Below are 19130 nucleotides of genomic sequence, written 5' to 3'. Positions count from 1 at the left end.
TTTCCGACGCAAGTTTTGGCCCTGTCTTTCAACGCCCAAACTTCCGCCACAATTTCGAACCTGGGATGATTTACATACGGTAAATTCTTTGGTGTTTCTATTATATTCTCTTCTCTGTTTTATACTGGCAAGACTGGGAACACGACAGGAAAAAAAAAAAAAAAAAAAAAAAGACAGAGGCTTGCTTTACACAGCGGAAGCTGAAATAAATTCTTCTGCGTCACTGCAAAAACTGGTGGCTTCAAGCTGCTGTCATGGCGTGAGCCTCTCGTAGAGCCGCAAGGACAGGGCGACGGCCGTCCATCCATTCAGACCGTCCGTGGCTTGCGCCCCGGCGCAGTCGCAAAGAGTCGGTGGCGAATCCTTGTCCCGCGGATATGGTCAGTCAGGATCACGGCCCTTGGGCCCTTTGTATCTTGGCGCGCGTTAGTTCGCCTCTTCGATGGCGCCCCTAAATATGCCCGTGAAGGGGCCTCCGTCCTTAACAACAGATTTTTCTACTGGTATCTTGACTTCACCCAAACAGAGGGAGCTACGATCCATCCCCGAATTTTCGTCCATAACTGTCAGGCTTTCGATTTGACGAGTACTTTGAGGGATGATATGCCTGGCCGATCTCATGCATGCCTTTCAATAGTATTGAAACAACATTTTCGCTTTTCCAAGCAAAGGGTAAATGGGAAAGTGACATGTCAACCACCCACGCACTCAGGCATCAACCCAGCAAATTTTACCAAATAAACAAGGCCTTGTGTGCAGTTGCCCTTACGGTGAATCCAAAGTCGGTCGCGGGCTTTTTTCCAAGCGGGGGTCTCTCGGAAGCCGGCGGCAGCCCACTCCACAGATCTTCATAGATTACTTCCTATAGAGGAAGTGGATGGACGCTAGTGGGACCCCTAAAACATGCAAGATCCACTTGACCGTCGATCTCACATGGGTGCAGCTACATTTCAGCAGCATGGTGGTTGGTGCGGGAAAACCACAAGAGCAAAGCAGCAGGGTAGAGTAGCATGCACTGTATAATACACTGTCTCGCGTAGATAACCAAGAGTTGCCACGGGCTCAATATCCGCACTGTTTCACTGTGATTGGAACTTTGTTGAAAAAACAAAGGCTTGAATGTTGGAATTCGACCAGGCAAGCCGAAACTCTATCTTGAGATGTCCATTTGGTCCCCTGCAGATCTATGGAATATTCAGTCTGTAAGTTTCCCAAAGGCTGGAGCATCTAATCCGGGGGGAGTAAAACCCGTGAGGTAGTTTGTCCGAATTTACAAAGTACACTTGCGCCTTAGTCGGGGGAAGGGAAGCCTTGCCCTGGGACCATGACGTCAGACCAATGCCAACACAACATGGCTAGTGCCAAAGTATGCAGCAAGAGCGGCGTTGCGACAGTAGGATAACACACATTTGAAGCCACAAGGTACAAGGTGGGTATTTGGTTGAAATGGGGGCAACTTGAGAGGTTTCGCCATTAAGGTGAGATCGACAGTGGGTATCTGAAAGAGATTCGCGACCGTATTTCAGCACCGACGATCAACAGTGACAAGACAGGTCGGATAATGGTAGATCGATCAATACTGAGTAGCTCAGTTTACATGATTGCTTTACGTCCTGGCTAAAGTTGCACTCCGGTCTTGCTGGCCTTGGCCGTAGCATGTTTTGTTGCTCGCAATCGTGTTTGGGCAGCTCAGGGTTTAGGCACTAATACACATGCCGATCGCTCTATTCATACCACTTAACTCAAGTTTAAAGCACAGCAAGACTCGTTAACTTACAGTAGCGTACAGTGCCAAGCTTGGATAGCAAGTTTCAGATGTAAATGGCTGTCAAACCTTGCTGCCTGAGAGCCACCTTTACTTGTCAGTGTATCAGTGGTTATGTTGAAGCAAGGCCGTCCGGTAAGTCTGGGTGCCCTCACCTTCGGTCAACAAAGTTGTAACCCAGGGGAAAGAATTGAAATTATTTTGATCTCAATGCGTCTTAAGATATAATTATCATAATTAATGCCTATCAATCGTGATTGACCTGGAAAAGAACACAGTACAGTATGTGGTATCTAGAAATAGAAATCAAAAGTGTAGGAACGGAGGGGTATTCTTGGAAGCGCACGTCATAATAAAAGAATCCTCGCACAAACATTCCCCAATACAATCATTCAGAGGACACCTGAGAAGTAAGAAGGTTCAGCACCGTCGCCACCGTAGGGTTTGAGAGGGGAGACATGAAAAACAAGGTCTTGAGAATGGGAAACGCATCGAAAGTAACGAGAATTGTTGGTGTCTGTGTCTGCCCTCCAGGTTTGGGTTGTGACTCGTCAGGTCTGTTGTCCATCTTTACCGGATTGTCCATCTTGCCCGGAGCGCACAACTACTGCTCCCCTCTCGGACCAGGCTGAGGCGCATCTTGCTCCGATTCTTTGTGGTAGCAACCCATTTCCTGACCGGATTGGTTGGTTTTGGGACCACCCCATAACCCGTGACTGCTCTTCGATCCACGTTCAACGTCTTCCCACTCCCGATCTCTCGCTGGGTCGAGAATCCCGTGAGATATCCCATCAGACAGAGCAAAGGTTGGATAGCGTCCAGTCGGCACCTAAACCCTGGCCCGGCCTGTAAAGCGGGAGCGGCGCTCCCGGTGGCCCCACCAATAGACTCCGCTAAAGATCGCGATTATGAGCCACAGCAGGGCGTTGGCAAGATCAACCCAGACAGCATTCTTCATGCGCTGAATGGCTTGGTTTCCTTCGGGGTCCTCCTTGATGTACATGCTTCCGAACACTCCAAAGACTGCTATCCAGAGAATGAAGAGGATCAGGTTCCAGATCGGCACCCCGGCAAATCGCAAAACGAACGGGATCAAGTAGACCAGGGTCGTGAAGACTGAGATGCCAGCGACGACCTCGGCAAACACCCACTTCGGATCGGCAGCGACGCCCGATTCGCGAGCTCGCGTCAGGTCAACGCCGTAGAGCCCACAGACTGTCAACGCCATTGCGAAAGCGAGAAAGTGCAGGACCGTGAAGGCGATGTAGCCCTTCCCATTGTGAAGAGGATTCATGGTTGCTGGAGTGCAGGGCGGCGCGTGTGACGATATTGGATTGCGATCGATTTTTTTTTTTTTTTTTTTTTTGCGACAATTGGGAATGCCAACTGCGGTAATGCGCCTGCTGGGAAGACCCCTGTGATCCACGAGTTTGGCCGATGACAGTTGACAGGGCGCGTTCGGACGAAAATAATCGCACCTTTGGTAGTGGTGGTAGTGGTAGTAGAATTACGACTGAGATTGAGGTTTGTTGGTACCCCGTCCAACTGTGTTTATTTGTGATGTAGAGAAGTTCAGATGCGCCGATATAGCTCTAGGGGCGGTGACGTCTTGGCCCAACTAGATATATGCTTCTGTCTAGGAAGATGACAGGGGCCGTCGGTGTTTGGAATGTGGCTTGCGTAGTACAGTGCTAGATGTTGACTAGGCCTTGGAAGTTCTGATGTTAAAAGAGTTGAAGTTAGGAACCGTCGGATCTGAAGCGACTCACTCTTTTAATACGCAGAATAGCAACTGGAATACGGGCCGCATGCGGGTTGAAATGGGAGAGGCCGTCATAAAGACATCAAATTTTTGAAAGGTGGGATCATAGAAATGGGCCTTGAAATGCCTATGACGCACTTCCGGTCTGTTAGCGACTTTCCATGTCATTGTTCGGGGTCTCGTCACCGACCCTTTTCTGGCTCGGCTGACCAGGGTGTCACGGACCACCATAGAATGACTCGTGCAGCACAATACCCTGCCGCCGACAAGATTTGAATTACCAAGGCGGGCAGGAGCTTTGGGGAGGAGCAAAGCAACTCGTTTAGAACTAAATTCAGCGATTCTTCATTTCACCTCGAGGATGGCAGTCAATCAGGGCTTTTACGGCAGGCACTTAAGGCACTTCGCTTCCTGACCGCCCGGTGTAGCTCTAATTCTGCCGCACAGACGCTTCGGTTTGTGACCCCATGTTGCTACCTTGTTTAGAAAGTGTAGAGCTCCATCCATGTCATTCCATTCGCGGATATCAAAAGCATTTCTGCCCCGTTGCTGTGGCACCGATAAATGAAATAAATACGGGCAGCCAAACGCCGCAAGCGCCATTGTAATATCTCAGGACGCCAACAAAAAAAAAAAAAGGCACGAGTGTGCCTCGAGATGCTTCTGCACCGGATCAATGACTACCATGTGTTGATAAAGCTGCACAGTGGTGTGAATGAGAAAGCTGTTTCCCCCTCCTTGATCTCTTCTTTGAGAACGCCCGGTGAATAGGCAACTTCTGCACCTATGCACCATGAGAAGGCTGATGTGTGATGTGAATAACCAGATCACCCACCCAACTTACCTACCTAGCCACTAGGCAGGCATCTTATGCAACTTTTATAATTGCCGCAAAGGTATTTTGGCCTGCCAAAATGCACTTTTGTGAGCCTGTGAAAGTGATCGCATCCCTGTCAGTTAGACACCCTTTATCTTCTACACTTTGTCCTCGAGTGTGTCGTTTGCAGAGCCTCATCTACTATATGTTCAAGTGGATCGCATACTGCATCTTCCCGGCGCTGACCCATTGAATTGGGACTTCTCCAAGACGCCCGCCTGGACTTCTACTAAAAAGTTCCCCATCAAGCCCCCGATGAATTTGGAGTTTAGCCCATGTCGAGGTCAGTTCCGGTGTCCCCTCGATCAATTCTCGTCAACAAAGGGAACTATGCTAATGATGTCAACATCACTGACAGAGATTTTCGCTTGCATCAGTTCTGTGCCTGGTCTCGTCCCCAATTATCATACAAAACCAAATAGAAGTCTGTTGGTTGTGATGCAAAACATCATTCGCCATATCCAAGGCAGTGAATCAGATTATGCGCCAGCAAGCGTTGGGCGCATGTAACACAAAGTGCCTTCCGGATCCGTGCATGTACCTGCTGTTCCGGCTGCTGGTCCGGTGGCGGCATGCCGGCCTTGGCCGAACAAGCCCGAATCTGGCACCATTGGCCGGATACCGCAAGGAGTTCTACATTCTAGATCTGTGTGCATCGATGATGTTTTGACTCCTTTTTTTTCTCTATCTGTTTTTCTCTTTTTGTCCCATTGGAGTATTTACTGGTCTTTTGCAACATGCATTTAGCTCCCGCGTTGCATTTGTCTACTCTGGGAGCCTTACCACGCTAGGCAGATTTCCCCCACTCAGCCATAATGAATTGCTAGGCCAGGCGATCAAAAAGCTGACAAAATTGAGCCAGGACACACTGAACCCAGGTCATTGGCTGGGTTAGGCAGAGAGGCATGTTACGTTACTGATGAAGTCTTTTCTTCAAGTGCGGAAAAGATCGACTCCGGGCATCTCCTCCAGTTACAAGCTACTTGATAGGAGAGGATTGTGCACTCATTTCACATCTCTTCAGGCTGGAATCGAGTCAGTTTAGAGTACCCAGTCACTCCCATAACTCGGGGTGGTATGCCGCAAGGGCGTATTCGCAGATTGGACAATTTCCGCTTTGCGCAAAAGACCACAAAGAAATCAATCATGTTTTCTGGATCAGCAAAAAGAAGGCATTCACTGCGCATGTCACCGCCACCGCCACAAACCCGATGACTGCCATGACTGGCGGGCTTGTCTTGGGCGTACAAACAAACTTGGTCATTTGTCTATTGTTGTCGTTAACAGGCCAGTCCGACTTCATCTACCTCAAAGTTCGGGCTCACCAAGGCATCCGCCCGACCCAAGGAGCCCCTTGGCTGCCATGGACTGTTGCATCGCCTTTGAGCAAACCTTCCGCGTCTTTGAGATTGACCGCCATTCAGTAGCTCCTGCGCTTCACCCGCAGTACAACGGATCATATGACCATCTGCGCCCCCCCCCCCCCCCCGATGTTGATATTCAACTACGTCAGGGCCAATTTCCCTAGAGGGCCCTCTGCCTTGCTATTGGGACATTGGCTTCTTCCGCATTTGTTTCCTATGCTCACAAGCGCAAAATCGATGGATACGGAATCACAATGTGGAGCGTAAACAGTCAGTCTCCCTTCGCAAGGGACTTATCCCATTGCAAAAGCCACGCCCGTTACAGCGAATAATGCTCTAGGGCGCGAATTGGGCGTTCATGACTTTGAGTTCGCCTTTGCTGATGCCTCAATTCGATGCGGACAACCTGAGGATTATAAATTAGACAAGCCATGCCATCTCCTTCCAGGAATGTAGGTATGAAGCATCTTTCAAGACAAATGTTCCTTATATAATCCGGTTCATCTACAAAGTCCTTTTCAGACGCTATAAATTGATCCTTACCTCACAATCACAAAACCGCCTCTCCAATCTCTTCAAAAATGGGCTCAGGAGCTCCTTCCGGATCTCACAGGCACCGTTCTCATGGCTCTTCCTCTAAGGAGGGCAAGGACAAGAAGAATAAGACCAAGACGACCCACGTGTGGTATTGTGTATGTGTTGCCCTCCAAACCCGCTTTTCTTATGCTTTTACCACTCCATCGCCTGCGATTTGCGCTTCTGTCTACCTCGCCATGGTACCTCTTTGACAGCATTCATATCAATGTAGACAGCAAGATATTAACAGCCCCTGAAAAAAATTAGTGTCATTGCAACAGAGGTCCTCTGAACGTGGACATCGATGATTATTGCCCATACCACGACTGTGGCTACCAACGCTGCGAAAACTGCACTTATGATAGCTTCAAGCAGCCCAAGTCCTAATCGCCTAGGAGGTTCACCGATACACGGCACACGACACAAACCTAACGACCGAGGGCTTTCACCCTCAAAACGGGAATGTTTCTTTTTATTCTGTATGATGGGTAGCAGGGCTGAGCGTATACGATTTGGAGTCCTGCTGGCTTTACTCGTTTTTTTGCTTGTGGCACATCAACAAGAGGTTTTGCCTCACCATGCTCTTGCTAGGGCGCGGCTTTGTCAATGTACTAGACTAGACTTAGAAAGTGTGTTGCAGAACGTTAGATCTCTGTTGGAAATAAAGTATTTTTCTTTTACCATAAGGTACACATGCAGTTTGTCTACCTTGATTTATCTACTTGGCGGGCTTAGGCCCGGAAAAGAGCATGTTAATTAGTCTGCGCGGATTGGCAAGCCTCCGAGACGTTATTGGGGAAGACCCAAGGCGCTTGTGCTCCGATGAGAAAAACAAAGCAGAGCCGCATCGGAACGAAACGGAAGACGCTGATGGCTTTGAGTGGCTGAACCGCAAATACTAAAAAGAAATTGGGCTGGGTGACTTTGTGTGGTGGTCACACAGCCAACGGAATCACTTCCCTGCTGGCATTGGACAATTAGAGAAAGAAGAGAAAAAAGAGACGTCAAATTGTCGGATTGGTATTGGACCGATGTAGGAGCTTGGTTTGTTGCGCAGCACATAATGCGTACTAGGTCCAAACCAAGGCACCTAGATTTTGCTTCTCCATGCGCGAGCACGCGCAAGACTGCAATGAAGCCTCTGGTTTCTCCTGGGGTGCAGATCCTGGGCAGAAACTAGAACTCGAGTGAAGAGAACCGACGCAGTTGCGGATTTTGAATTTGGAGTTGCTAACAATTGGGCGCAATTTGCGGTGTACTGTGAGAAGGCGACCAAGGTCGCGTCCTAATATCAAGGAAGTTGAAAATGCCCCTCGGTCTAGGTACGCAATGGCCTAGGGAAATGAAGAAGACAAAAAAAAAACCCCCCGGTTGGCAAAGCCTCAGGAGGTTCCAGGACAGGGAATCTTACTCATATCCTTTCCTTTAGGGAACTAGAAAGCGGTACTTGGTCTGTACCTAGGTAGTCCGACTGCCTTTTGGAAATGCCATGGAAACCAACCCCCCCCCCCCCCCCCCCCCCCACATTTCAAGGGGCGTGTAAAGATACAGCTTTCAACTAACACCAAAGTCATGATTGGAAGCTGCGCCGTGAAATCCTCAGACCTGAGAGTCTATGAATGGCCCGGCCCAGAAGTAGAATGTTAACAAGAGACACTCGACACTCACGGATCATTCGGGTAGTTTTCCCTGTAAGGAATGCAGTTTTTTGGATGCACAAGATGAAGCACAAACATCTGGATCCTGTTGTGAATTGAGCTTGCACTGAGTGACTCAAAGCCTCCAGGTACCTTACCCATCCCCGTGCCGCAACCTTGCCTTCTTTACACCTCCTTCCTACCCTGCACTTGCACCGTATTCAGGAACGCGGGGCGTCACAACCGGTAACGACATCCGCCGTGCTTCGGAAGGATTTTCTTCAACAAGTCTTGGTCCATTCTAGAGTGAGATTTGATGCCTCAATTTTAAAATTGCTTCCCATAATACACGGGTAACAGTCCCGCGGTCGGTCGATATCATGAATGAACATCTATTCTCGGATTTGGCACCGCGGATGGGAAACCCGGTCAGGGTCATTTCCGATGCCTCGGCCCCTCTTTGAAGCGGGCAAGGCGGGCTACTACTTATTTCCGAGCGCCGTCGGAGCAGTCCCCTAAAGATGTTTGAAGATGGTCACAGTTCAACAAGCCAGCGACTCTCCAACTGGGAAGAATTGCTCTAGGATCTATATTGTTGCGAAACCTTGTGTTCTCAAGGCAACCTGAGAATACCCTCGGATACTGAAATCCAGACTCGAATACGTTGATTTGACGGCAAGACTCGATGCTTGGGTAAACCCAGTGCATCGCAAATAGTCCACTCTTACTCGTTGCTTGCGCCCAGACAAAAGCAACTGCACAACTACATCATTGCAACAATGACTGCATCGTCTCCCCCCGCGCCCAAACCTACCGCCGCTGGCGGCCCTCCAGCCGAGCTGACCCCGCCCTTTCACCACATCCCAGGCCTACCAAATTTTAGGGACATTGGAGGTTACGCCGCAGCAGCAGCAGCAGATGCAGCAGATGCATCCGGCCAACAGCAGCAGCAGCAACATGGCCAAAAGCTCTTTAGACGTAACCTGGTCTTCCGGGCGTCGGAGCCGTCCAAGCTGACTGACGAGGGTGTAGCAAAGCTGCAGGAACTGGGCATCACGCACGTGTTCGACCTCCGCTCTGCTGACGAGGTGAAGTCCCGCGAGGGCTGGGTCGGCTCCAAAATCAGGGAGTGGGATGGCGCGCAGAGGGTGTTTGCGCCAGTATTTACTGAGGAGGATTACAGCCCAGAGGCCATTGCCAGGAGGTGGGGCCAGTTTAGCGAGGGGGACACGGTGAGTCCCGTTTGCTCTGTTTAATTGCCTTCTTTTTTCTCCTTTAATTTTCCACATCTTTGTCCCCAGTCATGCTGCGAGAAAGCCTCGCGGGTCGCCTGTGACTGTCCTGAGCTGGGCGCAGTCTCCAGTGTTTGCGCTTCCGAGCAATCCCGCTGCCTCACCGCAGAAATCGTTTCATGACATGTGCGCACCCGGCGGTCACAGCTTGACCTCCCTGGGATGAGAATGCGCCTCATCTCTTGACATTGCAAAACACCCTTGTTTTTCCTCTTCGAAAACATGATATCCCCACAAGCCAGCTAACCAGGGCCTCGCGCCCTCTGCCTAGGGCTTCGTCCTAGCCTACGAGCGCATCCTAGAGGTCGGTGCGCATGCGGACCACCCTTATGCGCCCTTCCGCACCATCCTCGCCCACCTCGCCAGCGAGGAAGAGCCGACGCCCATTCTGGTCCACTGCAGCGCGGGCAAGGACCGGACGGGCATCATATGCGCCCTGCTGCTCAGCCTGGCGGGCGTTGAGGATGAGGTCATCGCCCACGAGTACAATCTGACCGAGGTCGGGCTGAGCCAGCGCAAGCAGGAGTTTGTCGAGGCTCTCATCAAGGCTGGGCCCCTCAAGGGTCAGAGGGACAAGGCCGAGAGGATGGTCAGTGCGCGGTAAGTCATCCAGTTACATACACCCGCTTGTTTGCCTTTTTCTTCTTTTGTTTATGTATCCTTGGGTGCCACTGTCAGATGCCTCTGTGGTGTCCTGATCCCGTTGGATCCCTTGGGAAGTCTTGGCTCGAGTATTTGGGAGCTCGAGCCATCCGCACCAGCGTGACTGACAATGTGATGTACGCCAAAATAGGAAAGAAGCTATGCGCGCTACCTTGACCATGTTGCGCGCAAAGTACGGCTCCGTTGAGCGTTACGCCACCGAGGTCTGCGGCATGTCCGCGGAAGCGCTTCAGCGGCTGCGGAAAAACATCCTTGTGGAGGCCGGAAGCAGTGGCGAACAGCCCATGGACTGGAAGAAGCATGCCGAGTATGTGGCGGCTTTACCTGGAAACACCGAGGCCTGATGAATGGTAGACTTAGACTTGAAGGCTGCCAGATGGCATCTGCTCATGCGAGCTCATATAGAATTTGGTATATATCTCGTGGTACAATTTTGAAACATATGCTACAGAGCTCACTTGGACTACATCCGAGACCAAGTGAATGATACAGCTGGACGAATGTTGCGTTCCAAGGGAATCCGAGTCCCAACAGAGCGGGAGTTTACTCCACCTTGGTAGGGATCTTGACCTCTCCCCTCTTGCGGTCATACGATGCAACACCATACCTCACACCGACGCCCTCCAGGCCCCTTCCGTTGTGACCAACTGAATCGACGTTGTAGTCCTTGAACCTGAACTCAACTCCACGCTTGTCGTTCACACGGGTGATGAGGCTGGCCTCCTTACGGGCGGCCCGCTCCGCCCTCTCGGCGATCTTTTGCTCGGCCTCAGCAGTAGCTTGACGGAAAGCCTTAGCCGCCTCCAAGGGAGCAACGCCTTCGACGTTGATCTGACGCTCCATCTGGACAAGCTCCGGGTGAGGGATACGCTCATCGGTAGACTTGAGGTAGCGGTTGAAGGCCTTTGCGGCATCCTCACGGTTGAATTCGCGGGACTCGGAGACAGGGAAGAAGAGTTGTTGCTGAGTGTACGGGTGCACGACAACCTCGTTGAATTGCTCATGAATTCTTTGAGAATTGGAATCATCGTACCGTGTTTGCGGGAGCAAGGCCATAAAGGCCTTTGCGTAGGGACGGGCAAGAGGCTTGTTCTGTTTATTCAGGCGCCGGGGAGGCTTTTCGTTAGTAATTGTAATGGGATGATATCGAATGCGTTGTGCTCGTAATATGTGAGGGTTTCCGAGATCAGAGAGGCTCGCAAAGCTAAATGTGTAACCATGGGTGCTTGTCTTCAAGACTAATCGAATTTTTATTTGGAATCATCATATGGAAAACGGGGAAAGGGCACAATCAGATAAGGAAAACCAGAGGGAAGCTTACATTTGCGATCCAGTCCTTCTCGACTTCCTTGAGCCTCACAACCGCGCCGATCCTCCTGATGTCGATGCCAAGCTCAGCCGACACCGACTTCATCGGCTCGCCCTTGACCATAACCTTCTCCCAGACAAGCTCACGCGCACTCTCCGACAGCACCGGCGCGCTCCTGAAGTGAGGGTTGAGCGGGAAAGGTTGGGATGAATTGCCGGAAAGGTATTGCGAGCCCTCAAAGGGCCTCCTTTCGAGGGCCTTGTACTTGTGCTCGTTTTGCTTCATCCATTGCCGCATCTGCCTGCGCCCTAGACGTCCAGACGCCGGGGCCGTTGCGGAGAAGGCCCTTGCATTGCTGGGACACCTCTGCGCGGAGGATGGTATTGAGGGTATTATTGTCGATGCCGCAGGTGAAGAAAGGTGTGATGAGACGGATTCAGCAACGGGCCGCCATGAACTGGCCTGCACTGGTAATCTGGGGGGCATGATGGTTTAAAGTTATGTTTTACAAGTTGAGGACTGAAGCTGTGTCTCATAAGAGAACGGAAAAAAACAAAGAGGAAAAAAAAATACAATGGCAGTCTCTGACTTCTAATGTCGCGCGCAAGATCTCGTGCTTCCACGAGCTCAGCGGCTACTTCAGATCATGCCTGAAAGAATCAAATCCAAATTAGCAAGCACGCCGGCTGAAAGATGCAGACGCAGTGCGTTGAGGTGGAATATCGTTTGGTATATCTGGGTATCGCAGGTTTTGGAAGCTGAGGAAAAATGGATGATAGCTCCAAGCTTCGGTTGAAGAAAAATTCCGTGGCAGTTCAAGACAAAGACAAGTGGGTCCCGGCGGTCACGGTGGATAATTGATTCGCCGACTAGCCGGAATCCAGCTTTTGACGTACGGCACGTGACTGGCTTTCCAAGGCCCATAATGTTGACGCTATCAGATTCAGCACAGGCATCGAGAATATGAAGAACCGACTCATGCAAATTTGAGGGCTAACATAGAAACAACGCATGCTCATCTTTTTCAAATACACTTTCATTATCTGGAATCAAAATGGGTCCGGTTAAACAGGACAATTGTAGGCCATGACCTGTTTGCCGGTTTGATCCCTATTTTCAGGTCACCGTCGAGGATGCCATCTATACCATGGAACATGTCTTGCATGTTCAAGTCATAATTATGTATTAAGACGAATATCTCACTACGGTCGCCCCGTACGCCTGTAGTGATCCACCAAAAGAAGCGGCGGTATCAGTACCCAACAAGGGCCACAATGTGAACTCCAACATCAAACACAAGCTTCGCAATTCGCGATTTCTTCTATCATGGAAACTATTCCAAGTCTTACAGGGAATTGCCATGTATTCTGCCCTGTATATGTCTCTGTTTATGTGCTTTTAGAGGCCCTTTGTTTTTAAAATCGTACACGGTTCACGCAGCGACAGTTGTGCCGCCATTATATGCTGCTGTGGTCAATGAGGACCGGTTCTTCTTGGTCTTGGCCTTGGCCGCGGCCGCCTTCTTCGCAGCGTCTTGCTCGTCGCGGTTCTGGGAGAAATCCTTCCACTTCCTCCAGCCGTCAAAATCAATGAGCGCCTGCATGCACCCCCATTCCATGATCTTCTTCTCGAACCATACGAAATTAACAGGCTGAAGGTATATTGTTAGCAGAAAGCTCCACTATAGGTGAGACTGAGTGTGACACATCGGATGCATGTATGGATTGATGATGGGGAAACTGACTTTGGTGAGGAAATCGTTACATCCCGCTGCCAACGCTTCGTGACGATCGCTCTGTAACGAGCTTGCCGTCAGGGCGACAATGATAACGGGGCTCTTGAACATGTCGGTGTTCCCCAGCTTGTCTTCTTCGCTTGGCTCTCCGAGTACCTCATCAGGGGCACTGTCAGCCGAGGACGAGAAAACGCCTATCGAGTTGACACGCTCGAGTCTACGGATCTCCCGCGTCGCCTCCAGACCGGACATGACTGGCAGCTGAATGTCCATCAGCACAAGATGGAACCCTCCTTGACGCCACTTGTCCACAGCCTCGCGTCCATTGACAGCCGTCTGCCACCGCACTTTCAGCCTTTTAACAAACACTTCGAGCAGTCGCAAGTTGATAGGGTTGTCCTCCACTATCAGAACATTAATTGGTGGTACGCCGCCGCTCAATATTCCCGGCGGTAGATTGAGCCCATCGAGTGGCTTCTTCTTTCGAGGACGGGCAGCAGGGCGCGGCGAGGCAACACACGGCGGTGCAAGGGCCGGAGGAGTAGCTACATGCGGAGCAGGTGCTTCGACCGGTGGTGGTGTAGGCATTGGGGGAGCCGAAGGTGGAGGTCCAGAGGCCTGTTCTACTGTAGGGGCGATATGGGAGGCATCAGCAAGGTTGATCCGGGGATTCGGGTTGGAAGCATAGTGGAAGCAGATGTATCAGACATACCCATAACGGTGCCTGCAGGCATCTGAGCTGCATGGCCAGAGTTGACTAGATTAAGGATTGTAGGGGATGAGGTGTGCTGTCGACCCAGCCGTGGTCTTTCGGGTCGGCTCGTGTAGGCGGTTGTCCGGCGAGTCCCTCCGGGCGATGGTATTTGTGGTATTTGGCCTGTGGTGAGCACACCGATGCTGTGAGGTTGGCCTGATGTACCGTTAGGGAGGTGAGAGGTTGTTGCTAGTACTGCCGGCCCAAAATAGTCCGTCCCGGCCTCGGGAGGGCGATGGACATCGTCTGTAGAGGCCGGCGCGAAGTAGACCGACGCCAATTGTGGTGCATGCGGTGGACCGGCTCGCGGGGATGGTCTAGGAGTCCTCCGAAGAGGAACATCGATTATCAAAGCATCATCAACCGTTTGACCGCCGGGAAAGTAAGCATCAATCGTCTTGCACATGTGCTCGTCGGGTCCCAATTGTCGCTCCCTCTGGTTCTCGCGGGGCACAATCCGCAGAGTCAAATCTGGCGAATCGAATTGTCGACCCAGAGAGTTGGCGTATTTCCGCAGGATCATGTCTCGCACGTCGTCGACCATATCGTCCTCATTTATCGTGATGAGCGTCGGCGACGCACCGGGCCGCCTTACCCATATCTTCCGCCGCCTGGTCATGGTCGGGCCGGTCAGACTCTGCAATGGTCCGCCACCGAGGTTTTGAAGCTCATCCGGGTTGGCGGAACCCAGAAGTGTACGAAGAAGCTGAGCGGATATTTGAGCTTGCACTCCGGCCTGGGACGATGATGACGATGAGGGGGCTGGAAACGCAGCGTTTGGTCTCCTAGCCGCGATAGGGCTGCTGTGGGTGGAACTGGGGTGTGGCCGTGGGTTCGTGTTCGCCGCTGAAGTCTGTGCAGAGTTTGCTGTCGCAGGTATTCCTAGGCCCAGGCCTGCTCGTGGGGTCGGCTCGCCGCTACCGCTGTGATCGACGACCTGTGATGGTGTGTGCGTGATCAAATCATCCTCATCAGTTGTCGTGTGGGGAGAATCGGTGGTGGTCGAGGAGTCCTGGGGGTACTCGTTGATGCTTGGTAGTGCGGAGGACTGTGGATCCTTGCCCATCTTGGTGTTAGCGTCTGCCAGGTTGCTGGCGACGGGTTCGCTGAACTTTGAGTTTGGCGGATTTTCAGGTGCTGATTCGGCTGATGAGCCAGCCGAGCCTGAACTTTTTTCTGGAGTTTCTTCTCCCGCTCCCTGGTCCTCTTTTGCTTGGGGTTTGAGTTCGCCTTCGTTTAGATGTTCGTCTTTTGTAGTGGTGGACGCCGCGGTACTGTCTGGTGAGGTCCTCAAAGAATCGCTGGGTGTGGCGATCGTGGTGGCTGTGGTTTCCGTCGCGCTAGATTTGCGGGTTGCAGTCTCGGAGATTTCTTCGGGCTCGACCTTTGAGAGGGGAGAAGACTGTCGAGCTGACTCCGACTCCGGCGTCATGGGGACAGCTTCAACATCGCTTTTATCTGTCTTTTTGCTGCGATTCCTGGCTGTGACTTCGAACGAAGGAGGTCGCTGGCCGGTGAGTGAACGTGTTCGGTCGTTGCTCCTGGTCGACGATGCGATGGATGGGGGAGTCGAGGAGTTCCGTCTCTTGAACTTTGCCTTGAGTTTGCTAGCAAGATCTCCCATAGCAGGGAGAGACAAGCCCTAAAGCCCGTGTTTCGCCTGGCGGATGTTTGGAATTTATTTCAAGTCGGACGTTTTCAAGAACCGATTCATTAATGAGAGCCGTTCTCGTTGTGGCGGTGGTAGCAAAGCCTAGCTGCTAATGGCGGGTCCTTTCGGCAGCAGGCGAATAAGCCGTTGCAAGGGGAAGCTGGATTGGGTTGGAATGGAATGGATGGATGGATGGATTGCGATGGAAATGTTACCACGCGACAAGACACCACACGACACGGTCCAGTGACCGACCGACTCAACCAAGGCAAAGTTGGCCTGTGTCTCAAGGAGGTATGGAAAGTTCCCAAACAGGAAACGGTAGAGGAGGCTATCGATGAAATGCTGACAATACTTTCAGGTTACAGCAAACGAATAATTAGTGGCAATGTAGCTTAGGTTCCTTTGCGAAATGAGCACGTCGATTGAAAGTAGACTAAGGTTGGCCGGATCAACTGTTCCGTCGATGGTATCGCACACGTCTTGGGGGGATTTGAATGGGTTTACTGAAAATCTTGCAGGAAATTTGCATTGATTTTAGCCTCTTTTTGCCGAGTGTTCCCTCTCGCAAAGGCCTGTTCATCATCGATTTGTGTGTAGCCCATCAGGCCGGGACGCGATGTTTAACGGCTGTCGCCCCAGAACAGGGCCACATCACCGAGAAGAGCCTGGCCGTCTGGGCTCTTGGTTACAGGGGTCACACCTGCGGTGGACCTTTTGTTCCAAGGTTGGAGTGCATTGTTGGGTAATGCGATGCAACCACGTTGCTGACAGACCACTGATTCCCTGTAGCACATCATTTCATTGGTGTTGACGGGGACAACAAAGCAATGCAAAACTCCGATCGCTTCTCGATGAACAAATCCCCAAGAAATTGCAAGACAGGTTATCCACACAACCAACGCCATAAAGGCTGTCAAACAACCGTGGCGTCCGCCTGGCCTGTCAGGCCTCTTATTTAGTCCGAGCGAGCCTGGAGTAGCCTTTCGAACCCACATCAATCGAACCAGCTCATGGCCTAGGTTTGCCAATTGAGTGCTGAGCTACAAACGCTAGCTCGGCTCGGAGAACGCCTAGACAACCTTTTAGGTGGTTTGTGCCTGGATTGAATATAGTAAGTACAACCTAAGGAAAGGTGTTTTTTTTTTCTTTTTTTTCTTTTGGTGACAAACTTAGGACAGCAATCTCGACGACAAGCATCAACCGTCCAGTGCTTTTGACATAGGAACTGACCAGCTCCCAGCTCCCAGCTCACCAACCCTCCAGTATCAACTTGTTTAGAATAACACAAGGTACCCCACAAAAGGAGCCATTATCGACCCCAAACTCCATCAAGATATTTTGCATTTCCAAACACTCCATCTCAAAAGATAAAGAGACGAGACGCAATTGGCTCCTTCGTCCGTCACGAGACGTTTGGACGATTGGCTGAGCTTCGACGTGCGCTCATCCTCTAACATCAAATTCGTCATCACCAACCTGCTTTCGGTTGATCTTTACTTCGGTCTAAGCTAGAACTTATAAGGCTTTAGCTTCACTTCCATTTCGAGTCAGGCATCAGTTGATTCGCGTACTATCACGCCTCCATCGAGGCTCCCTTTCACTGGGACATTTTCATTCACACAAAGGATCACATGCAATTTAGAGACTTTTGATACAAAAAAAGAGTATTTTGAGCGATGAAATTAACCCATAAAGGTCGAATTATTTACAGATTTCGAAGAGAAAAGAAAAGGGAAAACAGTCATTGTCCACCACCCATCATCAACTTTCATCAACCTCATTAAACTCCTCTAGCAACGCTTCAACAATTTACAGGTTCTTGTTGGCCCAGCCCAGGCGGGGCGAGGGAGAGTTGTCAAAGACAACGTAGGCAGCCTTGAGGGCAATGTCACCAAAGATGGACAGACCGATGCCAGTGTCGACCTGAAGACCGCCGAAGCAGTTGTTGGAGCCGTCGCCAACGGGTGCGAAGTTCATGATGCTGCCGGGGATGGTGATGGTGTTGCTACCAACGTTAAACGAAAAGGTGGGAAGGTTGGCGTTGCAGTCGAAAACGAAACCGCCAGCGCTGTTGTCGTTAACGGCGCCACGGACCTGCTTGTAGTAGGCATTGACGACGGAGGGGGGAAGGAGGAGAAGGGTGGTGCCGGTGTCGGCAATGCCGGTGAGCTGGGTGCGGCTGGAGCTGCTGCCGATGGAGTATCCGCTGGCGGTGAAGGACCAGAAGCCTTGCGAGCTGTCGACGGGGACGTAGGCGATGGAACCGGTGTAGCTGTTGGTATTGGCAAAGCCAAAGTCGTACGAGCCGGGGGCGCCGGCCTTCAGGTTAACACCGATTATGGGCTTGGTCAGGCTGTTCTTGACGTTGTCGAAGAAGGTCTTTTGCTTCTTCGGCGAGACGGTGTTGATGGAGCTGAAGGCAAGGCCGACCAGACCGTCGTTGTCGGTGTCCTGGGTGAACTGGGTCGAGATCTTGGAGGCAGTCTCGACGGCCTGGCTGGCGAACTTGACGCCGCCGATGCTGACAACGTCGCTGTAGACGTTACCAGAGGCGCCGCTGCCGTCACCGTACTTGATGCTCCAGGTCTGGCCAGATTGCTTGGAGGAGGTGCTGCTCTTGCTGGGGGTGTAGAAAGAGTGACCGGAGCGGAGGCTGGCAGACAGATCGGAGCTGAAGACCCACAGGTCCGAAGAGCCTGTGTCGAAGTCGAGGTTAAGGGTGACGGGAGGGGTACCGATCTGAACGGGAGTGAGGTACTCGGTGTCTTGGGCCTCGGGGGTGGTGACAGCGCTGCCGTCGCGGCGGGTGACGGAAGCGGTGGCGTTGGCCAGAGCAGCCGCGAGGGTCTCAGGGAGCGGCTTTCCATACTTGCGGAAGACCTTGACCATGGCGTGGAGACCCGACTTTCCTTCAAATTTCGGGTTGGGCTCCTGGTTAAGGGAGAGGGTGCCGACCTTGGTGTCGACGGGGGTGGCGATGGCCAGAGCGGCGGCGGCCACGGCCCAGGTCAGGGTCTGCTTGAGGGAAGGCATCTTGCAGCGAGTGTAACTTGTGGGGAGGTATTAAATCGTATAAGCGAAGGGAAGCTGCAGCAGGCGGAGATGCCAAGGCAATCAGATGTATGGGGCAAGGGAGAGCGGGCTGGTGAGGCTGAAGAAAAGGTCTCTTGGCAATCTCTGGGCGCGCCAAGCCCGACTTATATACTCGTCTCTTCGTGGGCCCTCATGATATCCATTTTGACGATCAACCACCTCCTATACACATGGAGAGATACTGATATCGCGAATGTCGCCATCGCTCTACCCCGAAGCCCCTCCCTCGACTCCACACTCTTTGAAAGCAGTGAGCAAATCGTCTTGCCATTCTCGGTCAGCTTTCCGCGAGTCGCATAAAGGGATCACACGTGGTAATCGAGTTCGGCAGAGATGGCCGGTTGAGGAAGGTAAGATATGGTGGGCAGCGGGAATCAATCCAAGCATCGACAAGCTCATCCAAGCTTTTGAACTGCCGCCCGGGTAGTCAGGGGTGTAGCGGGACTCGAGTGGGCCAGTTCGGTCAGGGGATGGATGGTGATCTGCCCAATCTAGTCAAGGCATCGTGGTTTTGCTGCTGTGCCATCCAATGTCCCGAGGTTGCTGGCTAGGATGAAGGTCTCGGGAGCCTGCTGGATTAGGAAGGCATTTTGCTTTTGTCGGCGGATAAGAAATATTAACTTGATCGTTTATTGTTCAATCAAAAGAC

General features: G+C 51.7%; 8 protein-coding genes across 8 annotated transcripts; 3 read left to right on the top strand and 5 right to left on the bottom strand.

Moving 5' to 3' along the window:
* Nucleotides 1-2153: 2153 nt before the first annotated feature.
* Nucleotides 2154-2333, bottom strand: MGG_17939 (uncharacterized protein; the record flags this gene model as incomplete). Its single annotated transcript, XM_003720786.1, has 1 exon — nt 2154-2333. One exon carries the CDS (start codon nt 2331-2333, stop codon nt 2154-2156), a length of 180 nt encoding a protein of 59 aa, XP_003720834.1.
* Nucleotides 2334-2594: 261 nt separating this feature from the next.
* On the bottom strand, nt 2595-3059 carry MGG_02893 (uncharacterized protein; the record flags this gene model as incomplete). Its single annotated transcript, XM_003720785.1, has 1 exon — nt 2595-3059. One exon carries the CDS (start codon nt 3057-3059, stop codon nt 2595-2597), a length of 465 nt encoding a protein of 154 aa, XP_003720833.1.
* Nucleotides 3060-4441: 1382 nt separating this feature from the next.
* Nucleotides 4442-5883, top strand: MGG_17938 (uncharacterized protein; the record flags this gene model as incomplete). Its single annotated transcript, XM_003720784.1, has 5 exons — nt 4442-4451; nt 4559-4687; nt 4875-5052; nt 5152-5282; nt 5692-5883. The coding sequence occupies 5 exons, from the start codon at nt 4442-4444 to the stop codon at nt 5829-5831; spliced, it is 588 nt and encodes a 195-aa protein (XP_003720832.1). The 3' UTR covers nt 5832-5883.
* A 233-nt stretch (nt 5884-6116) lies between these two features.
* On the top strand, nt 6117-7011 carry MGG_17937 (uncharacterized protein). Its single transcript, XM_003720783.1, has 2 exons — nt 6117-6460; nt 6612-7011. Exons 1-2 carry the CDS (start codon nt 6350-6352, stop codon nt 6729-6731), a joined length of 231 nt encoding a protein of 76 aa, XP_003720831.1. The 5' UTR covers nt 6117-6349; the 3' UTR covers nt 6732-7011.
* Nucleotides 7012-8292: 1281 nt separating this feature from the next.
* On the top strand, nt 8293-10398 carry MGG_02895 (uncharacterized protein). Its single transcript, XM_003720782.1, has 3 exons — nt 8293-9213; nt 9545-9873; nt 10067-10398. Exons 1-3 carry the CDS (start codon nt 8761-8763, stop codon nt 10278-10280), a joined length of 996 nt encoding a protein of 331 aa, XP_003720830.1. The 5' UTR covers nt 8293-8760; the 3' UTR covers nt 10281-10398.
* On the bottom strand, nt 10237-12043 carry MGG_02896 (uncharacterized protein). Its single transcript, XM_003720781.1, has 2 exons — nt 11258-12043; nt 10237-11028 (listed from the first exon to the last, which is right to left on the bottom strand). Exons 1-2 carry the CDS (start codon nt 11729-11731, stop codon nt 10480-10482), a joined length of 1023 nt encoding a protein of 340 aa, XP_003720829.1. The 5' UTR covers nt 11732-12043; the 3' UTR covers nt 10237-10479.
* Nucleotides 12044-12353: 310 nt separating this feature from the next.
* MGG_02897 (uncharacterized protein) lies at nt 12354-15555 on the bottom strand. The gene is made up of 3 exons (XM_003720780.1): nt 13693-15555; nt 12990-13606; nt 12354-12896 (listed from the first exon to the last, which is right to left on the bottom strand). Exons 1-3 carry the CDS (start codon nt 15356-15358, stop codon nt 12678-12680), a joined length of 2502 nt encoding a protein of 833 aa, XP_003720828.1. The 5' UTR covers nt 15359-15555; the 3' UTR covers nt 12354-12677.
* A 1642-nt stretch (nt 15556-17197) lies between these two features.
* Nucleotides 17198-18541, bottom strand: MGG_02898 (aspergillopepsin-F; the record flags this gene model as incomplete). The annotated part of the gene is made up of 1 exon (XM_003720779.1): nt 17198-18541. The coding sequence occupies exon 1, from the start codon at nt 18419-18421 to the stop codon at nt 17198-17200; it is 1224 nt and encodes a 407-aa protein (XP_003720827.1). The 5' UTR covers nt 18422-18541.
* Between the last annotated feature and the right edge of the window lie 589 nt (nt 18542-19130).

This window comes from Pyricularia oryzae, chromosome 7, assembly GCF_000002495.2.
Source record: "Pyricularia oryzae 70-15 chromosome 7, whole genome shotgun sequence".
NCBI classification, from domain to species: Eukaryota; Fungi; Ascomycota; class Sordariomycetes; order Magnaporthales; family Pyriculariaceae; genus Pyricularia; species Pyricularia oryzae.
This window is presented reverse-complemented; position numbering and strand designations above follow the sequence as displayed.